Genomic DNA, 18,931 nt, shown 5'->3' on the forward strand with positions numbered 1-18,931 from the left:
TCGAACCCGCGGGCTCAGGCCATCCGCTCACCTCAGCCTCCCAAAGCGCGGGATTACAGGTTGAGCCACTGAGTCCGGCTCACATTTCTTATCAAAATGTGTAAAAGAACGTTCATAGCAGCCCCAAACTAGAAGCTCTCCAAATCGTCGTCAACTGTAGAGTGGATAACACACATTTGGCATATTCATATAGTGCAGCTTTGTACTATAGTGAAAATGTCCAAATTATGCAACCACCTGAACTCATTGGTAACCGAACTCTAAGTCCCCATCACAGGCCGGGTTTGGAGGTGTGGGCAAACCTCAGCAGCTCGGTCAGGAGGGCACCAGGCCAAAGCTGAGCCAGGCTGGAGTCAGGCGAGAACAGCAAATGTAATCACTGAGCCCAAAAGGCAAGGCTGGCAGGAAGAATCTGGTTAGGGCCAGAGTCAAGGTGGAGTCCAGAGTGGTTATGAAATGGCCTGTCTGATAGACAAATGAGGGCAAACAGGAAAGGCCTTGGCACAGACTAGTCAGGGCAAGACGCCTTTGCCATTAGCCAGACAGGGTGGCTCAGACCAGACCAAGCACTTTGCCCAGAGTGCCTGGAGTCGAGGTGGGGAAGGGGAAGAGACAAATTTGCTTTTAAGAGCAAGCAAACGTGTCCAGGTAAAGCTACCCAGTTGCAAAGATCCACACTCTAAACTTTAAACCAACTATTATTTAATTTGCAAGCTGCCTGTGTATCATCATTATGGAACGGAGAAGCTCTGAGAATCTATGAGTAAAATCTTTCAGTGGTCTCCCACAGTTTCTGCAGTCAGTGTGGCCACACGGGTTGTACACTGTGTAACTCCAGGGGCCCCTCTCACGTAGCCTATAACAGGGATGGTTCCCCCGGAATAGTACTGTTTGCAAACTATACAAGTAGATGTGGAGGCTCTGCCTGGGTTTGTTGTGGCCTCCAAGGTCTGGGCTTTCCCTCTCTCCAGCCTCTTCTTACAGTGCCTGTCTTTCTCTGCACTCTAGCCACACCGGCCACCTTTCTTTTTTTGTTTTTGACTTTTAATATTTTCATTAAAAATATTTTATTTTAAAGGTGTGGGGTACAATTCAGGATTAGGCATACAAATGGACATGGTACAGGTAAAGTTTGGGCCTCCCTTTGATCCCCGCTTTGCCTGGTTTGAGATCAGGTACCCTTACTGATGTTATGCCCTCCCACCCACCTACCCTGGTAGTATCCCGCTACTGCCAATCCCTTTCTTATAGTATTATGGTAAATGTTCAGGGTCTGCTTATGAATGAGAACAATGTGGTGCTCTATTCTTTGTTTCTGTGATAGATCACTGAGTATGATAGACTCTTAATCCATCCAAGTTGCTGCCAACCCCATATGTTTGTCTTTTTTTTTATGACTGTGTGATATTCTATTGTGTACATGTACCACATTTTTTCCCAGTCCAGTTTTGATGGGCAGCATGGTTGGTTCCATGTTTTTGCTATTGTGAATAGTGCTGCAATAAACATGAGTGTGCAGATATCTTTTTTGTAGAATGATTTGGTTTTCTCCAAGTATATTCTCAGTAGGGGGATTGCTGGGTCATATGGAAGGTCAATGTCTTGTTCTTTCAGAAATTGACTGGCTGCCTTTCCATCTCTTGTGTTTGCTAGAGGTGATTAAAGATGCCTACAAATTCTTTGACACTCTCCCATCAAGAGGTGGGGCCCATGTTCCCTGCCCTTGAGTCTCGGTGGGCTTCGTGACTGCTTTGGCCCATGGACTGCAGTAGAAATGATGTGCTGGTTTCTTGGTCCAAGCCTTAAAAAAGTAGCCGCTTCTAGCCGGGCTCGGTGGCTCAGCCTGTAATCCTGCGCTTTGGGAGGCTGAGGTGAGTGGATTGCCTGAGCCCGCGGGTTCGAGACCCGCCTGGGCAACTTGGCGAGACCTCATGTCTACAAGTCAAAAATTAGCCGGGCATGGTAGAGCGCGCCTGTAGTTCCGGCTACTTGGAAGGCTGAGGCGGAAGGATCGCGGAGCCCAGCGGGTCGAGGCTGCTGTGGCCGGGAACAGCCACTGCACTCCAGTCTGGGCAATAGAGTGAGACTCCAACTCAAAAAAAAGAAAGAAAATCGCTAGCTTAGACTTAACCCCTCCCACCAGCTAACCCTCAATCAATCACTTCCCTCTTCCTTCCTTCCTCACAGAAACTTCCACTGAGATAATGCCTCGCAAGCATTTAAAAATAGAAACCCCTCTCCCTCCCTCCTTCTCCCTCCATTTCCTTCCCTTCCCACCCCCCTGTAATTTGTTGTAAAAAAGGAAACTGTCTGAATGTACTCCACGGGAAAAAAAAACAACAAGCTCTTCCTGACTAAAGAAAACAACACACATGCACTCCCTAGCCAGCGATCTAAGCCCCTGTGGGGCCTGGGGCGTGGGCTCTGAGGCAGCAGCCTTCTCCCCTGCCCTGGGAGGGACACAATGCATCCATCCACACAGCACGTGGCCACCTCATTCAGGTTTCCCACCTGGAACTCCAAGGCACACATGGAGGTGAACCTGGGCGGGCCCAGCTAAAATGCTGGCAAGAGGAGCTCCTGCCCAGGGGTTCCCTGGCCATGGTGGGGCTTACCTACCAGGGATCCAGGAGAGGGGAAGTCATGCTGCTCCTGGGATGAGGCCTGCAGTACAGTGACTGTGTGGTGTGTGTTGTTAGAAGCACAAGGAGTGTGTGTGTGTGTGTGTGTGTGTGTGTGTGTGTGTGTGTGTGTGTGTATGCACGCACACGCTACAGAGAGAGAGAGACAGAACAGGAGGCAAGGCAAAATGTGTTATGAGATGAGTATACAGCCAGCGAGCACAATATATTTATGAATGAAGCAAGAAACACAAGAAGAAGACAGAATAGTTGACAAAAAATAAACAACAAGAAACACAAAGAGTTTTTAACACCCAAAGGCTTGGCTTTCAAGTCCCAGGTCCACTGTGTGGTCGCTATATAACATTTGGGCAAGTGATCTCATGCCTCTTAGCCTCAGTTCACTTATCTACAAAATGGAGATAATAATGCCCATCCCTCACCATTAAATGAGATAACGTTTACTTGAGGTCCGCATATACAAAGCGATTAATAAAGTGGCCTCGCTATTATGTGGCAGCCATCTTCACTCTGATGAGGTTTACAAACATTCATTACAGGATAAAACCGATAGGGGCTAAAACTGCTCTAAGTAAAATTCATGATTTATTTACAATCTGGCAGACGATTGCAGCTTCTTCACAAAATTCGTATCTGCAAACTTTGATCTAGGAAAAATTAGATTTGGAAGGATTGTAAAGCGACACAATAAAGTGCTTGTTGGTGGCTATAACCAGTACGTGTTTTTTTGTTTTTTTTGTTTTTTTGGTTGGAGTCTCACTCTGTCACCCAGACTGGAGTGCAGTGGCCGCTCCCGGCCACCGCAGCCTCGACCTGCTGGGCTCCGGCGATCCTTCCGCCTCAGCCTTCCGAGTAGCCGGAACTACAGACATGCACTACCACGCCCGGCTGATTTTTTGATTTATTGTAGAGATGAGGTCTCGTTGCCCAGGCGGGTCTCGAACCCACGGGCTCATGCCATCCACTCACCTCAGCCTCCCAAAGGCGCGGGATTACAGGCTGAGCCACTGAGCCCGGCTTCTTTTTTTTTTTTTTTGAGTTGGTCTCACTCTGTTGCCCAGGCTGGAGTGCAGTGGCACACTCCTGGCCACCGCAGCCTTGACCTGCTGGGTGGCCACCAGTAGGCACCAGTACGTTTTTGATATGCACTAAAAAGTGATCAGCTAGTCAAATAGTTAATGCCTATTTTACTTATAAAATGATGTATCACAATGAAAAGCTTCAATAGCATTAAATCAGAAATGAGAAAAAATGGAAACAGTTTAACTGCTCTGCATTTAAAAAGATTGCTCAAAAATTAAATTGGCTTAAAGGAACTCTCTTTGGAAAACACATTCTCAATGAGAGTTTATCAAGGCAGATATAATTCGGATTAAAACTCTGCATGTGTAAATAAAACATCAACATGTCGTTGGGATCCACATGGTAAAATCAAACAATCTCTCTGGTGATGATGGCAGTGATCGTGGAAGTGACGATGCTGACAAGTATTATGAAAAATGTTTCAGTGCAGAAAGGGTGGGGTGCGGTTACATAATGTGTCGGGATGTCTTGGTGAGGAGAGAAAGTGGTTAGATACAGAGGATGCCAAGATAAGATGAGAGCGGCCCCTCTACCTCCTTATTCTTTAGGATTTATATCCCGTCATTCCTCCAACAGGCTCAAGCAAAAGGGAAAGGAATGAGTACAGGGAGATGGTTGGCAGTGAAAGACAGCGCCTGATCGCTTTCACGTGACAAGGACCACCCAGGACAGCCCCCAGCACAAGTTGTTCCGTTTCCACGCAGGCCTGTGATCACTGAGGTGTGGCAGGTCTGAGGTTTACAGATTCAGGTCTGAGCCTCCCCTCCATCCTTCCCGCCTCTGGCATTTTTGTTTCAGGACTAGAGTCAGAGAAAGAAAGGTGCTTACGGTGAATAAGGACAGAAGACAGAGGCGAAACAGATGATAAGGGAAAATGTTGCTGAAGTGATAGGAAAAGGGCCCTCAGGCCACACCAGGACACACACATGCACATTCAGACAGACCCCGTGCACAACCTTGAACTTACACCCACCTATCTCTTTTCCTGGCTCTGCATGCACACCAGCCTCACTAGTGTAGACATGCATTACCAACCCCCATGGCCTGTTGGGAACCTGGTCACACAGCAGGAGGTGAGCGGTGCCTGAGTGAATGAAGCTTCATCTGTACTTACAGCCACTCCTGTGGCTCGCGTTGCCACCTGAGCTCTGCATTCTGTCAGATCAGTGGTGGCATTAGATTCTCAGAGGAGCTCGAACCCTATTGTGAACTGCACAGGTGCGGAATCTAGGTGGCACACTCCTTATGAGAGTCTAATGCCTGATCTGAGGTGGCGATGCTAGTGCTGGGAGCGGCTGCAAATACAGATTAACATTAGCAGTGAGGTTTGACTGTACATCCCCTCCACCCCCAGCTTCACCCCCTCCACTCCTGGTCTATGGAAAAATCGTATTCCACAAAACCGGTCCCTGATGACAAAAAGGTTGGGGACCGCTACATTACCAAATATCCTGATCTTCTTCTAATCTTTAATTACGCCCTGTCGCCATGCCTTACCCAAAGCCCTGCCCTCCTGCAGTTTGTAAGCCAATGTTGATTCATTCTTCCAACAAGCATTTGTTGATTGGAACTGTTTTTTTTCTCCTGTCACTGAGAGGCGAGTGAATGGTTAGGAACAGCACAGACTTGGCTGATGGAGATTTAAAGGGTAAAGCAAAGATGGAAAAAATATACATGACATTATACACACGTCAAGAGTAATGCACTTCCTTCATTGGATGAGGGTGCAGGGAAGAATGGGAGGAAAAGGAAAGAGGCAACCAATCTTAAGAGGAATGCGGTTCCTACTTCCCTGCAAGGTCAAACTGACGGAAGCCATTATATTTGCCCTCAGTCATTAAAAACAGCATCTCTTTCTTCCACTGAGGAATTCTGGGATTTGTTTTGCAAGACCAGAACCTTGATTAAATGACTGAGTGATCACATTCTCTAATGCCATAATTCATTTCAAGGAAATTCATACAAAACCAAGATAGGGACCAGAAAGCTGATACAGTGGAAGCCAGGCATGGTGGCTCATGCCTGTAATCCCAGCACTTTGGGAAGGCAAGGCAGGAAGATTGCTTAAGCCCAGAATTTTGAGACCAGCCTAGGCAACATAACAAGACCTTGCTCTACAAAAATAAAAAATATTAACCGGGCGTGGTGCACATCCCTGTAGACCCAGCTACGTGGGAGGCTAAGGCAGAAGAATCACCTGAGCCCAGGAAGTCGAGGCTGTGTTGGGCCGTGATCAAGCCACTGCACTCCAGCCTGGGTGACAGAGTGAGACCCTGACTCAAAAAAAAAAAAGTACACACACACACACACACACACACACAGAAAGAGAGAAAGAGCACGCGCGCTTATGTCCTCATGTCAAAGGAGTTCATTCTGGATTCTATATATATAAATGAGAAGCCAAACAAAAGTGAAGAAGCTTGCTTAGTGACCCAGGGCATGAGGAAGCGAACCAAAAACTTTTCATAAGTGATTTGGGGTGAGCAAAAGAGATCTACCCTTTTCCACTGTAGGAAGAAAATCCTCCCTGTGTCCTGGATATTCCCAGACTGCATGTCTCTTCTTCTGCTGTGTTGCAGATACGCAACTCTAAATTGCTCCTTCCAAGTTCTCTGTTTCAGGGATCTGGGATAGGCAGGGGGTTTCCACTGGATGGTGGTGCCATTTCCAGGTGACCTCTTGACCTGTCCTTGGAGTGTTCTTATTTCCATTAACGAGAGCTTCTAGGTCTTTGACCTATTTCACCTCCAAGCAATTCCTGGAATCTGCTGTTCAATTGCTTTTCATCCACAGAGATTGTATAATTTATATAATCTTAAAAAGCAAAAAACTGTCACAGATTAGTAGAAATGATTTAGCCAACACCCCATTTTAACCAACAAGAACACAGCAGCCCGAGAAAGAGAAACAGACTTACCCACATAGCACAGGGAGGGGCTGGACTGAAAGCCAGGTATTCACCCAACCTGCCCCCAGAGCTGCTTCTTTATTCCTTATGCCATCAGATAGGCACCCACTTTGGGTATTGACACTCTCAGGGGCGCTAGCATTGCCACCCAAAGCCTCACTCCCAGTCAAATGGCCCAAGCATGCTTTATTTGAGTGCCTTGGACAGCAGGGAAAGAGCAGGCTCTGTCTTCACTGACCCCCTGGCCTATTACAGAACCAGAAAGTATGAGAAAAGTCAGCCCTCGTAGGGATGAGCTGATTTGTGCAGCCAATTACTTCTTTAAATGACTGACCCGCTCGTTCCCAAGCATTGATGGTCCAGTTAAGGGAGATTAAGCACAGGATCCTGGGCACCCAAGTGTGATCTGAGGACCAGGTATGGCAGGGAACAAGCTGTTTCCAATGGTGGGAGGCTTGTTCTGCCTTCTAAGGGCATGAACCGGTGCCATCTTCCTCAATCTCTTTTTCCCAAAGGTCAAGGACTTCTGTCTGCTTTTTTTTTTTTGGAGACGAAGTTCTCACCGTTTCAGAGAGGATGGTGTGCGTTGTTCACTTCTTTTATTCCATTTTCATTCCTATGTTCTGAAGTTAAACTAGGAGGATGTGTTATTCCTCAGTGGAGAAACATGACATATTAAATGGAGGAAGGAGCCATGAGGAGGAGATGGAATTCAGTTGCGCTTTTTTAGGGGGAGGATTACAAATTAGAAGCTCGTCTTCATATCTTTATAAATTATAAAATGTCATTTTCTTTTTTTTTAATTAATCAATATTTTTTATTATGGTTTTGTGGGGTACAGTTTAAGGGTTAGGTGTACAATTACGTTTCATTCAGGCACCCTGTTGATAAGAGGTGTTTTCTCATCCCCAAAATGCCATTTTCAATGGCTCCCTCTCAGTGCATTGCTTTCCTTCCTTGATGAGTTTGTGATGAACTTTCAATAAAATTTAATCATAAAAGTCAAAATGTACAATAAAAATAAAACTGCTTCGTTGTTATAAATGATGGCTTATTGCTTTGAATTTTAAAGTATTAATGAAGTAGAACTTCCTAAAAGTTCTCCATTTGTATCAAGCTTTCATCTCACAAAATAGTTTTCTCAAAGCAATAATTTTGCTCTTTGTTGTTGTTGTTCTGCTTTGCTTTGGGCCAACAAGTTTATTATACCACCAGGTTGACAGAGCTTGGGTGGGTCATTAGCCATTTCCATCCTCACCCCTCAGCTTCCTAACTCGCTTCACTAGAGGCAGTCATGAAAACACATTTATTGAGTTTCTGCGCTATTCTCAGCTCTTTATACCTCACTGTTCTTTCCAAAAGTCTTACAAGTTGTAGAGCCCTCATTGTATTGATGAAGAAACTAAGACACAAGGAGGTGAAATAACTTGTCCAACATTCTCCAAAAACCTCATGCATCATTGTGCATTTTTGCTAGAGAGTTTGCATTGCCTTGTTTTTCATGATCCCATCCGCTGAACTTCATGTGCCGTCCTTCTTTACATGTGTGTTCCAGGAACCACCACAGCAGAACGAACACACGCATTGCCACGAAAACAAGTTTTCCCTAAACATTTTTACATTCATTGGTGAGTGACAAAATATTAACATCACTCCAAAACAACAGTACAGGAATCCTGCACTATTGCTTCAAAGCATGCAAACGGAGAAATGAACACACAAAGAGCATGCACAAACTGGGTTACTGAGCTTATCTTCGGAGAGCTTTCTCAAAGAGAAGACTGGCTCTGTAATTGACAGCAACTACGTAGTGCTTCTCTCACAGAAATCATAGAAGCATCGAGATAAGAAGGTTCTCTGACTTGGTGCTTCTGTGCTGACCACCCAAGTACACTGTGGGAGGGGGTCCTTCACTTTGGCCGGAGTCCAGCCCTAGAATTGGAACTATGGTGCTGCAGCCAGGATGGCTCTTGAAATTGGGGGAGGGGCTCCTTGCAGCCATGAACCTCCTGCGGGGAGCCTTTCCTTTGAAACTTCTCTCACCTACTTTGGGGGAGAGGACCAACTCTCCCCTCTACCTCCTGCCATGATGCTTTCACAGCCAATTAAAATTCGATTCCATTCCCAGCAAGAGAGCTGGCAGCCCTGGGTCTCCCCAGCAGGACGGGCAGGCTGCAATTAATGTCCCTTCTGGAGCCTGATTATCTAAGGAGAGGCCAGTCTACTTATCCTACCCACAAGGCCATGTTTAGATTGGGAAATGGGAGTTTCCCCTCTCATTGCCTCTATTCAGAATCATCATTTAATGCAAACGTGGTAACCCCTTCTATTTTATTCCTGGTAGTGGAGCCGGATCAGAGTCAAGAGGTTGTCTCTCTACTGGACAGTCCCAGGAATAAAGGGAGGGAGACTCCTCGATTTCTTTAGTCTCTGAATTCCGGATCGTTGGAGTGAATTGAGGGCATACTTTACTAGGCACAGGCTAGGAGTTGGGGATTCAACAGAAGCCACAGGCTTGTACCATATTTGAGTTTTAAATGGAGAAGTCAGTGCATAGAATGATGCAGTTAAGAAAACGGAGGAAGTTCAAATGGTGGAAAAAGAGGGAAAAAAGGAAATTTATATGTATAGAATGTTTGCTGTGTGACAGACATTTTACACAGAGCAAAGAATCCTACAAAAACTCTACCCTTTTACAGATGATAGAACTAAAGCTTAGAGAGATAAAGGAAACTGCCTGAGGTCACACAGCTAATGTAGTAAATTGATTGTACTAATGGCACTAGATCTTCATGCTCCCACAACCACTTTCTTTTGGTAATGCCCACTCACGCTGACTCTGAAGTAAGACACTTGACTTGCTATGGCCAGTGGGACATTAGCAAACTTGAAGCAGGCAGAGGCTTGAAAATCGCTTGTACATCGGAACTTGCCCTCTTCTGCTGGGGGAACTCTTCCACCATCGTGCAGATAAGCCCGGGGGATCCTACTGAATGAAGAGATCACGTGGCGCAGAGGTGGTCCCCTCTCTCGGTCCAGCCAGCCTCTAGCTAACTCATAGAGACACGAGTGAGTCCAGCCAGAATCAACCAAACCAAATCAGCAAACCACTCAGCCAACTTAAAGACTTGTGGAAAATAATAAGTGGTTGTTATTTTAAGACACTAATTTTGGGATGCATATGCAGAAGTGAAGTTAGCAGCTGGAGTTAACTGACACAGCTAGTAAATGGCAGAGCCAGAAATGGTCTGATTTGAAAGCGTGTACATTGCTCATTCACCATGAAAAGACAGGAAAAGGCTGAAATTGCAGCAGGGAAAATGCAGGTTAGAGGAAGATCCTTTTTTTTTTTTTTTTTGAGTCGGAGTCTCACTCTGTTGCCCAGACTGGAGCGCAGTGTCCACTCCTGGCCACCGCAGCCTCGACCCGCTGGGCTCCGGCGATCCTTCCGCCTCAGCCTTCCGAGTAGCTGGAACTACAGGCGCACACTACCTCGCCTGGCTGATTTTTCGATTTATTGTAGAGATGAGGTCTCGCCAAGTTGCCCAGGCGGGTCTCGAACCCGCAGGCTTGGGCAGTCCACTCACCTCAGCCTCCCAAAGGCGCGGGATTACAGGCTGAGCCACCGAGCCCGGCTAGTCTCTCAGTCACACAAACGTCTTACTGGGGAGGAGTGTGGGGGTCTCCCAAGTCTGAGTATCTTGAATGGCAGCTGCATGAAATTATCTGACTGTCAGGTCTTTTTAAAATTTTTATTTTAAAGATGTGGGGCACAATTCGGGGTTAGGTATACAAATGGTCATTGTACAGGTAAAGTCTGGGCCTCACTTTGGTCCCCATCTCCCCAGGTTTGAGATCAGATATCCTTATTGATGAAACGTGCCCCTCCCCCCTGGCAGTTTCCCACTACTGCCAATCCCTTTCTTATAGTATTATGATAATTGTTCAGGGTCCCCTGATGAGTAAGAACATGTGATACTCAGTTCTTTGTTTCTGTGATAGATCTTAGATGTGGGACCTTTCTGCCCCAGGTGCCTTAGTCTTATAGTTTGCCATCTCAGAGACTGACTGTGCTGAGTGTCTTGACAAGAACACTCCAAGTCACCCCGATCATCCTTAGTTTTCCCTGGAAGGGCAAAAGCACCCAGGCTGAGATTCTGTCGCCTCCAGCGGGCGAGGCACCCCTGCTTCTCTTTCATGGCTGAGACCCTCCTCCCAGACTGCCACCTTTGCACCACTGCTTGTTTCCAACCTTCCAAGGAAAGGTAGAAAAAATTCCCAGACTGCCTGCATTTTCTGAGCCTTTCTTCCCAGGATCACCACGGTGGTACTCTGGACAGTTGCCCATGAGAATGTGGAGAAAAAAACAAGGCCTTGAATATGGGGCAATGGCCACAGATATGGACACACTCTGATGATGTGGATAGAAATTGATGTCATCTCTCTGAAGGCCAATTTGGTAACATGTATCAACAGCCTTAAAAAATGCCGTTTGAGTTAGTAATTCCATTCCAGGACAGTCTTCTAAGAAAATTCATGGATCTGACTTGTGAAATCATGGACCACCATGATAATTTTTTCATGACATAGTATGAATGGAAAAATACAAGTTAAAAACAGAAATCATGCTTCTGACTTGGACAGAATTGTGCATGTGGGAGGGGACTATAGTTATGAAGAAAATTTTGATTTATAATAAACCCGTACATATTTTTTAAGACATAGCCATTTTTACCCCCACCTCTGAATGTGTGCATCCTTGGCTGTCTTGGATATAGCAGGAAAAGTTACCTTAAAAACCTAAAAGATTGGTAAAGGTCTAGAAAAAAGTAGTTGAAATGATCAATGACATGAGAATAGAATGTAAAAACAGGTCTTTTCAGGGTGGATGGATGATGGCTGAGAAGATATATGAAGTCTTAAATAATCATGAAGCATAAGAGAGGGGAAAATATGGAGTTGGTCACCAAATTCCAGAAAATGACTGAAAACATCAAGTTTTCTTTATTGCTTGCTTAACTGTGTAGTCATTGGAAATAAAAGAAAGTCGTATTTTTACATACCAGCTACTAATTTATTGACATGCAGGCCTAAAAACCACAACAAAGCTCAGAATCCAGATGGGTTTGAGAGAGTGCATCTTTGTGTGTGAATGTGTCTCAGGCAGGCGCCATCTCGAGTTGTCACCACCAAGGTAGAGAGTCAGTGCTCAACCAATGTTTTTAAAGGCAGGTCCCTGGGGAATGGCCTCAGGCCTTTGGAGGGAAACATTGCTGGTCCATCAGTATTCCCCCAGTCCCTGAGTACAGAGGCAAGGGCTGTTCTAGGAGCTTTGGCTTTGTCCCACATTGGTTTTCATACATGGATTTGAAAGGAAAACTGGAAGGCACTGGTGATCACTTCAAGTGAGACTCTGGGGCTCCCTTCCATCTGTCAGGGTTGAGGACAGTCAGTCTGACCAGAGGCTGGGGGATGCGGAAGAGGACCTTTAAAGATCCCCACCCACCCTTTCCCAGCTCCAGAAGTTAGGAATAAAATTCTTTGTAACAGAACATAAAATTGCCAAGATGACAGAAGCTACAGCCACTTGGAACAGCTTAGCAGAAGCTTGGAGTCAACAGACCGGAGTCTATTCACACGCCATAGTAATTCAGATTCTACTTAGCATGCTTATTCCTGACAGGGAACTGGAGCCAAGATTTCAGGAATAGTACACTTCCTTGAGAGGTGTGAAAAGAGCTGGGCCAGGTTTTCAGCAGACTCTGGCATGGCTATCACCTGGTGAGAAAGAAGAGGCATCGCTCCTGCAGGGATGTGAGACCCCCCCCCCGTGGTGCTCTGACCCTGGGGTGTGGTCCGGTCTGAATTTTTTTCCTCTTTCAGTGCTGCCCCATTGCACCATCCTTGGAAAAGCCAGTGCCCTCTTTGGACATCAGGTTTTCAGTCAAATTGAACTATAATAATGAATCTGGGCCGTTGCTTTGTTAAACGCTGGTGTGTCCATGTGGCTCTTTGAGCTATGGCCGCCATGTTTCTGAGCTTTGGCTCTCTCCTCTACCTTAGGTAGGTAAATCTCCTCTCTCTCTCTCTCATTTACTTTCTAAATAAACTATATTTTCCACTCTAACAAGCAAGCGAACAAACAAAATAATGAAGCTGATCATGAAGAAGAAACGCAAGTCCCATGTAGAGGAAGAATTGAAAGCTAATTTGGTTGCTGCAACGTCTCTATAAGATGCATAGAGAAAAACAGAGGACAGACATTTCTTTTTTCCTCTCCTGCTCCCCTTCCCGGCCAAGTTCTTTACCATGCACGTCAGTTTACCCTCTGGGCCTCTCTTTCAGGCTCCCTCTTTTCTGAAGGCGTGACAAGGTCCCCAGCTGGCCTTGAACACACAAGTTCACAACTCTGCCTTAAAGGGGAGAGAGGAAGAGAGGAGGTGGTTGGAAACACTTACTGTCTCCCTGGCCCTGGAAGTAGAAGAAGGTTTGGGGAGGGATGGGTCCTGGGCAAGAGACACAGCGGGAGGAGGGTGAATGAAGAACTGGGGTATCTAGTCCGCTCTTCCCTCCCCCAGAAGTAACAGGGCAGTTAACAGCACCTGGATCATGTGACTTTGGGGCTTTCCTCACAGTTCTTTTTTTTTTTTTTGAGTTGAGAGTCTCACTCTGTCGCCCAGAGTGCACGGCAGTGACACGCTTACAGTCACCACAGCCTCGACCTGCTAGGCTCAGGTGATCCTTCTGCCTTAGCCTTCCAAGCACAGGTGCTCGCCACCATGTCCGGCTATTTTTTTTTTTTTAATTGTAGAGACGAGATCTCGCCAAGTTGCCCAGGCTGATCTCTAATCCCTGGGCTTAGTCAATCCTCTCGCTTCTGCCTTCCAAAGTGCTGGGATTATAGGTGTGAGCCACCACACCCGGCACCCAGTCTTACCTGTACACACGATCCAGGCTCCCGGTAACTACAAACTCACAGGTTTCTGAGTGGTGGGTTTCATTTACAAGGCAGTGAAGAGAAGTGCTTGTGAAGACAACACACCTCAGCAAACCCTTGTCCAGCGTGCAAGACAGTGGCATCCTCTCCCTTCCTTCTTTTGTTGAGATGTGAAGAGATTCAGTAAGATAAGATGGGTACACGAGAGATAACAAATAACGATACCACAAGGTACACTCCCTGTGCATCAGACAGAGCCCTAAGAACTTCTCCCTATGTGCTATCCCAGTGAATCTTCATGAGAACCTGGGGAGGCAGGAAGTATCTCTGGTCCCACTTGTGTGAAAACTCACCTAAGGTCACAAAGGTCGCACATGGCAGAGTGTGGCTTCAACCCAGCCAACTCGGTTCCGCAGGACCCATGAACCATGCTGTATCACCCCAGGCATGTCAGGTGCTCGGGACAATATACCAGGCCCCTTGCACACATTTAGCAAGAGAGGCAGCGGCAGCAGCAGCAGGACTAGCAGAGAAGTACAGACAGGCCTGGGACTTAGAGTGGACAAGTACTTTGCACAACATCCCTCACCTAACAAGTGGGAGAACTGGGATTTGAACCCAGCACTCAACGCTTGCATTACAGGGCTTGGCACCCAGTAAGTGCTCAGTAAGTTTTAGCCACTGGTATTTATTTTTATCTTTGTATACAGAAGAGTCTTAAAGTGATGTAGGAGACAGAAGGTTTGCTGAAGAGCTTCACAAAATGAGTCTTAGCCAATCTTGCTTCAAGAGAAGAAGAGTGGATCAGTCTTCATGGAATCCGAATCTATGGAGTGAGGCCTGGGCATGGGAATTCTTTTAACAAGCCCTCCAGGTGATTCTTATGACCCCTGAACTCTGAGAATCAAGGAATCAGGGTTTAGATTGCTTCAACCCACAGTCACCAACCAGAGACTAGCAAAGCTGGGACGACCAGCACATAGGAAAGAACCTGCTGTTTTGCTTTGTAAGGGTCAGTATTCCGTAGACGTGGCTCTAAGGGCCCAGGGCCGTGATCTGGAACATTCGCACAGTGTAACTTGTCATCACAGCTCGTTTGCACTTACAACATCTGCTGTCTCCCCTAACCATGCTTAATGATATATTAATTATAGAGAGTGAAAATTAATTTTTAGAGAATTTCAACACAGTTCATTCAAAGAACACCATGAGCGTTTTGCACAGCAGAGGCTGGGCTCCCTCTGTCCACGTGCAGAGACCACGGAGGGCTGCCCCGAGGGGCAATTGAGTCTCTGCTCCTTAAGTTGCCAGATGAGCTGTGCCCTTGCCTTGACTTGACTTCTGGGAAAGAAGGAGAACATGGTGACCTGGCATCCCTGAAATTTCAACCTAGTGGCCTGGAACCTTGGAAACAGGCCCAGCCCACTGTATGCAAATAACCCAATTCTGGCTGCTCAAGGCTTATCTAAATTATGTTTTTCTATTGAGCCAGGCAGAGGACTGAGGGCAAATCAGTCTTTAATTTTAGCTCTCTGGTAACGCTGATGAGTTATACAGAAAGACGGACGGACAGGCTATTGCACATTTAGGCCATTAAAAATACAGATACGATACGAATACACACATTAAATATGACCTTCTTTCTTTCCGCCAGCCCTCATATAGCTTGACTGGTTTATTATGCAGATCATGTTTGAATTCATAGAATTGGATGTTATTTAAATTCAATTATTGTGAGGTTAAGTTCTTCTTTCTAGTACCAGTTGAGTAAATTTAGAGGCCGTTAGCGGGAATAGGTACATTTGTCTTCTACCAGTAAAATTATAGGGAGAAAAGCACTGTAGGAATAAAATAATTATCATGAAAATGAAAAACACATTTTGGAGGGTTTGGCTTGAGTCTGTTTGTTTTCCTTGTCTCTTTTTGCATTCCTTTTTTTGAAATGATGAGCAGAATGGCTGGAAAATACTCCATGAAGACGGAGGAGATTATCCGTGTGTGTGTCTGTGTGTATTTGTGAAAGTAAGCTGCTAAGAGTAGAACTAGAAATAATTATGTGGTTAATTGGATTTCGTGTAGATAACTACAGCTCCTTAAGACCTTAAATCTTTTCTTTCTCTCTTTTTTTTTTAGTAATAGAGTTCTTTCTTTTTTATATCAAATTATCTTGCCTCAATTCCTTATTTCCTTTTGCCAGTCAACACACTGTTAGTCTCTTAAAGCCAAGATTTGGCCTTGGTGCCAACCAGAGGGAAGTGAGGTGCCTGGCTTGACCTGGCTGAGAAGGCAGCACGTGAAATGCCCTGGGTGGGTGGCTGGGAAGGACTCCAGCCAGAAAACAAAGAGCTGCTTACACACTGTCTGACACAATGTGCGGCGGAGAATTCAGAATGACTTGTCTGTGAACAATAATGGATTCTGGGGCCATGGGGGATCTCTGAAGGTCATCTTGCCAGCCAGCCTGCTTCCCACAGATAAGGGGAAACTCACTTTATCATCCTCTAGGACAGCAGAAGTCACACCCTTCTCCATTCATCTCTCTTCCACGGTGTTTGCTGGAAAGAAGGTCTTCATGATAGGTCATTTTTCTTGATCCTAATACCAGGATACATTGACCTGCCAGAAATCTGTAGAATCAAGAACTCCTTGCCCAGTGTCCTGAAGGGAAAATACACTGGAATCTTCTAGGTTCTCATAGCTGTTTCCTTCTATTTACCAGCCCCGTTTGTGCTCCCCCTTTGTCTCCTCACTCCCCAGCTCTCTTCCACGCACCCAGATCACAGATACACAGATAGTTGGTCAGTATCATACACCAGTCTGGTTGTGCCCATAAAGTTGGGAAGAGTGTTCCCAACTGAAAAACCTTTCTTTAAACTGATCCCCCAAATATGGGGAGTCCTAGGAGTGCTGCAAAACAGCTCTTTCCTTTCCCTATCAAGTCAATTCTCCATCATCATAGAGACGGCTTAAGATGAGCTTTGAGGAATCCCGGCTTTCTTTGGCACCCCTCCTTATTCTCCTCCACAAACACAGGAAACTTTTTCTTTCTTTTTTTGTTTGGTTGAGTTGGAGTCTCACTCTGTCGTCCAGACTGGAGCAGTGGCCGCTCCCGGCCACCGCAACCTCGCCTGCCGGGCTCCGGCGATCCTTCCACCTCAGCCTTCCAAGTAGCCGGAATTACAGGCGCGCGCTACCACGCCCGGCTGATTTTTTGATTTATTGTAGAGATGAGGTCTCGCTGCCCAGGCGGGTCTCGAACCCGCGGGCTCAGGCAATTCCACTCACCTCAGCCTCCCAAGGCGCGGGATGACAGGCTGAGCCACCGAGCCCGGCTGGAAACTTTTCCTATTCCTGCGCCCATTCCTCCTCCCCCAAGTATACATACACAGTCAAGCTCCACCCTAGAGGGGATGTTCTGATTATAAGGCTTTAGATCCTCTGATTCTTCACGGGGGGCATCTACAAGGCAGCTGAACATTCCCTTGCTGGTACAGACTCCATCTCAAAACACACTTTAATGGGTTCCCATGCTTATGAAAATCCTGGTCTCTTAACTTTGTCCCAACAGATGTCGCCTTCTCACCGAGGGTGGGGGTGTGAGGAACGAGTGAGGGAGAAGTGGGACTCCATCCTGTTCTCCCCCATCCACCCACACATCAATTATGAATAATGCCCAATGAATGCTGCCTGGGACTGGGTCAGGGGAGAGGGGAACAGCGGAACGCACACTAGGATTTCTGCCTTGGTGGTGATACTGTCGTAGGTGAGCCCGCAAGGCCACCTCTCCTATCAGGACTGGGACGTACGATCACAAGGGCAGGCTGCTGTGGGTGGTGGAAGAGAAGAAAGACAGATAACACCAGAGGGGGCAGAGATGATCAGGGTAAACTTGAGGCAGCCCGATGGACACAACTGGTTCCAGAACCCTTCTCTTTCACTTTCGTGAGCAAACGACGACTTCTCTGAGAATCTTCATCTGTAAAATGGGGGGAGTTGTTATTAGCCTCATTTGGTTTTTGAGGTAGTAGCGGTATAATATCTGTGAAAGTGTTTTGTAGTCCTGTGAAATGTTTATAAAATTAGAATTATTAATAAGAAGAAAACGTTACAGAAAGGAGAAAGAAAGGAAACCAACCAACATTGAAGTTGGTGAGAAGGTGGGTTTAGTAACTGGGCGAGGTGGCGCGTGCCTGTAGTTCTGGCTACTTGGAAGGCCGAGGTGGAAGGATCGCCTGAGCCTGGCAGGTCAAGGCTGTGGTGGCCGTGAGCATGCCAGTGCACTCCAGCCTGGTTGGCAGAGTGAGACTCCAACTCAACAAAAAAAAAAGAAGCTGGGCTTAATTTCGAAGAGATCTGCTGATGAAGTCCCTTTTATAACCCCTTGCATATTGGCCAGCATTTACTAAAACCTTACTGTTTCCCAGACATGGAGCTCCATAGAGTCTCTTACTACCCTTCTCCCCTAGTTTCACAGATGAGCCATTTTATTTTACTGGAGAGGACCCTTAGGGCTGCCGACGATCACACTTTATTTCTCTACTCTAATCACTAAAACTTTCCCTGATCACTATTTTATACGAATTCTCAGACCTCCAATATCTTCTTTCTCTTCTTCCCTCTCACCCATGCCTTTTCTTCATAGTTCACCTAGAAAACAGAAGAAATCAGAAGGAAAAATGGCCAAATCCATGGTTAATTCATGGTTCTCATCAGTAGCATTTGACAAGGCTGATGGCTCCCTCTTTTCTTGAAATACTTTGTCTTCTTGGCTTTTGAAACATCAAGTTCTCTTCCCATCTCACTTCTCGTCTCAGTCTCTTCTGCTGGTTCCTCCACTTCTCCTGACCTCTAAACACTGGCATCTGCCAGGGATCAGACCTCTTCCTTTTCCTGTCTACACTCACTGCTTTGGTTATGTCATCCAGACTCGTAGCTTTAAACACCATCGGTATGCCAATGACTGTCAAAATATACATCTTGAACCTGGAGCTACCCCCTAAATTTCAGACGAATATGTCTTGCAGTACTTATTTGCATCTCTACTTGGATATTGAATAGGCATCTCAAAGTTGACATTTCCAAAACTGGGCTTCCAATCTTTCCTCCAAAACCTACGCCTCCTTCCATCTTTCCTGTCTCCGTTAAAAACAATTCCCAAGCCGGGCTCGGTGGCTCAGCCTGTAATCCCGCGCCTTTGGGAGGCTGAGGTGAGTGGATGGCCTGAGCCCGCGGGTTCGAGACCCGCCTGGGCAGCAAGACCTCATCTCTACAATAAATCAAAAAATCAGCCGGGCGTGGTAGCGCATGCCTGTAATTCCGGCTACTCGGAAGGCTGAAGCGGAAGGATCGCCGGAGCCCAGC

The 18,931-nt window shown here is 46.3% G+C and overlaps 1 protein-coding gene across 1 annotated transcript in view; it reads left to right on the plus strand.

Annotated features, from left to right (window-relative positions):
- MARCH4 (membrane associated ring-CH-type finger 4) overlaps positions 1–18,931 on the plus strand; it is a 116,984-nt gene that overhangs the window by 62,022 nt on the left and 36,031 nt on the right. The window contains exons 5-6 of the mRNA XM_008055556.2: positions 2,623–2,640; positions 17,158–17,171. Of these exons, the coding sequence (XP_008053747.1) occupies positions 2,623–2,640; positions 17,158–17,171 (32 nt within the window). The remainder of the gene's footprint in view (positions 1–2,622; positions 2,641–17,157; positions 17,172–18,931) is intronic.

Source organism: Carlito syrichta, unplaced genomic scaffold (genome assembly GCF_000164805.1).
Source record: "Carlito syrichta isolate Samal-C Ts95f unplaced genomic scaffold, Tarsius_syrichta-2.0.1 Scaffold301884, whole genome shotgun sequence".
NCBI lineage: Eukaryota > Metazoa > Chordata > Mammalia > Primates > Tarsiidae > Carlito > Carlito syrichta.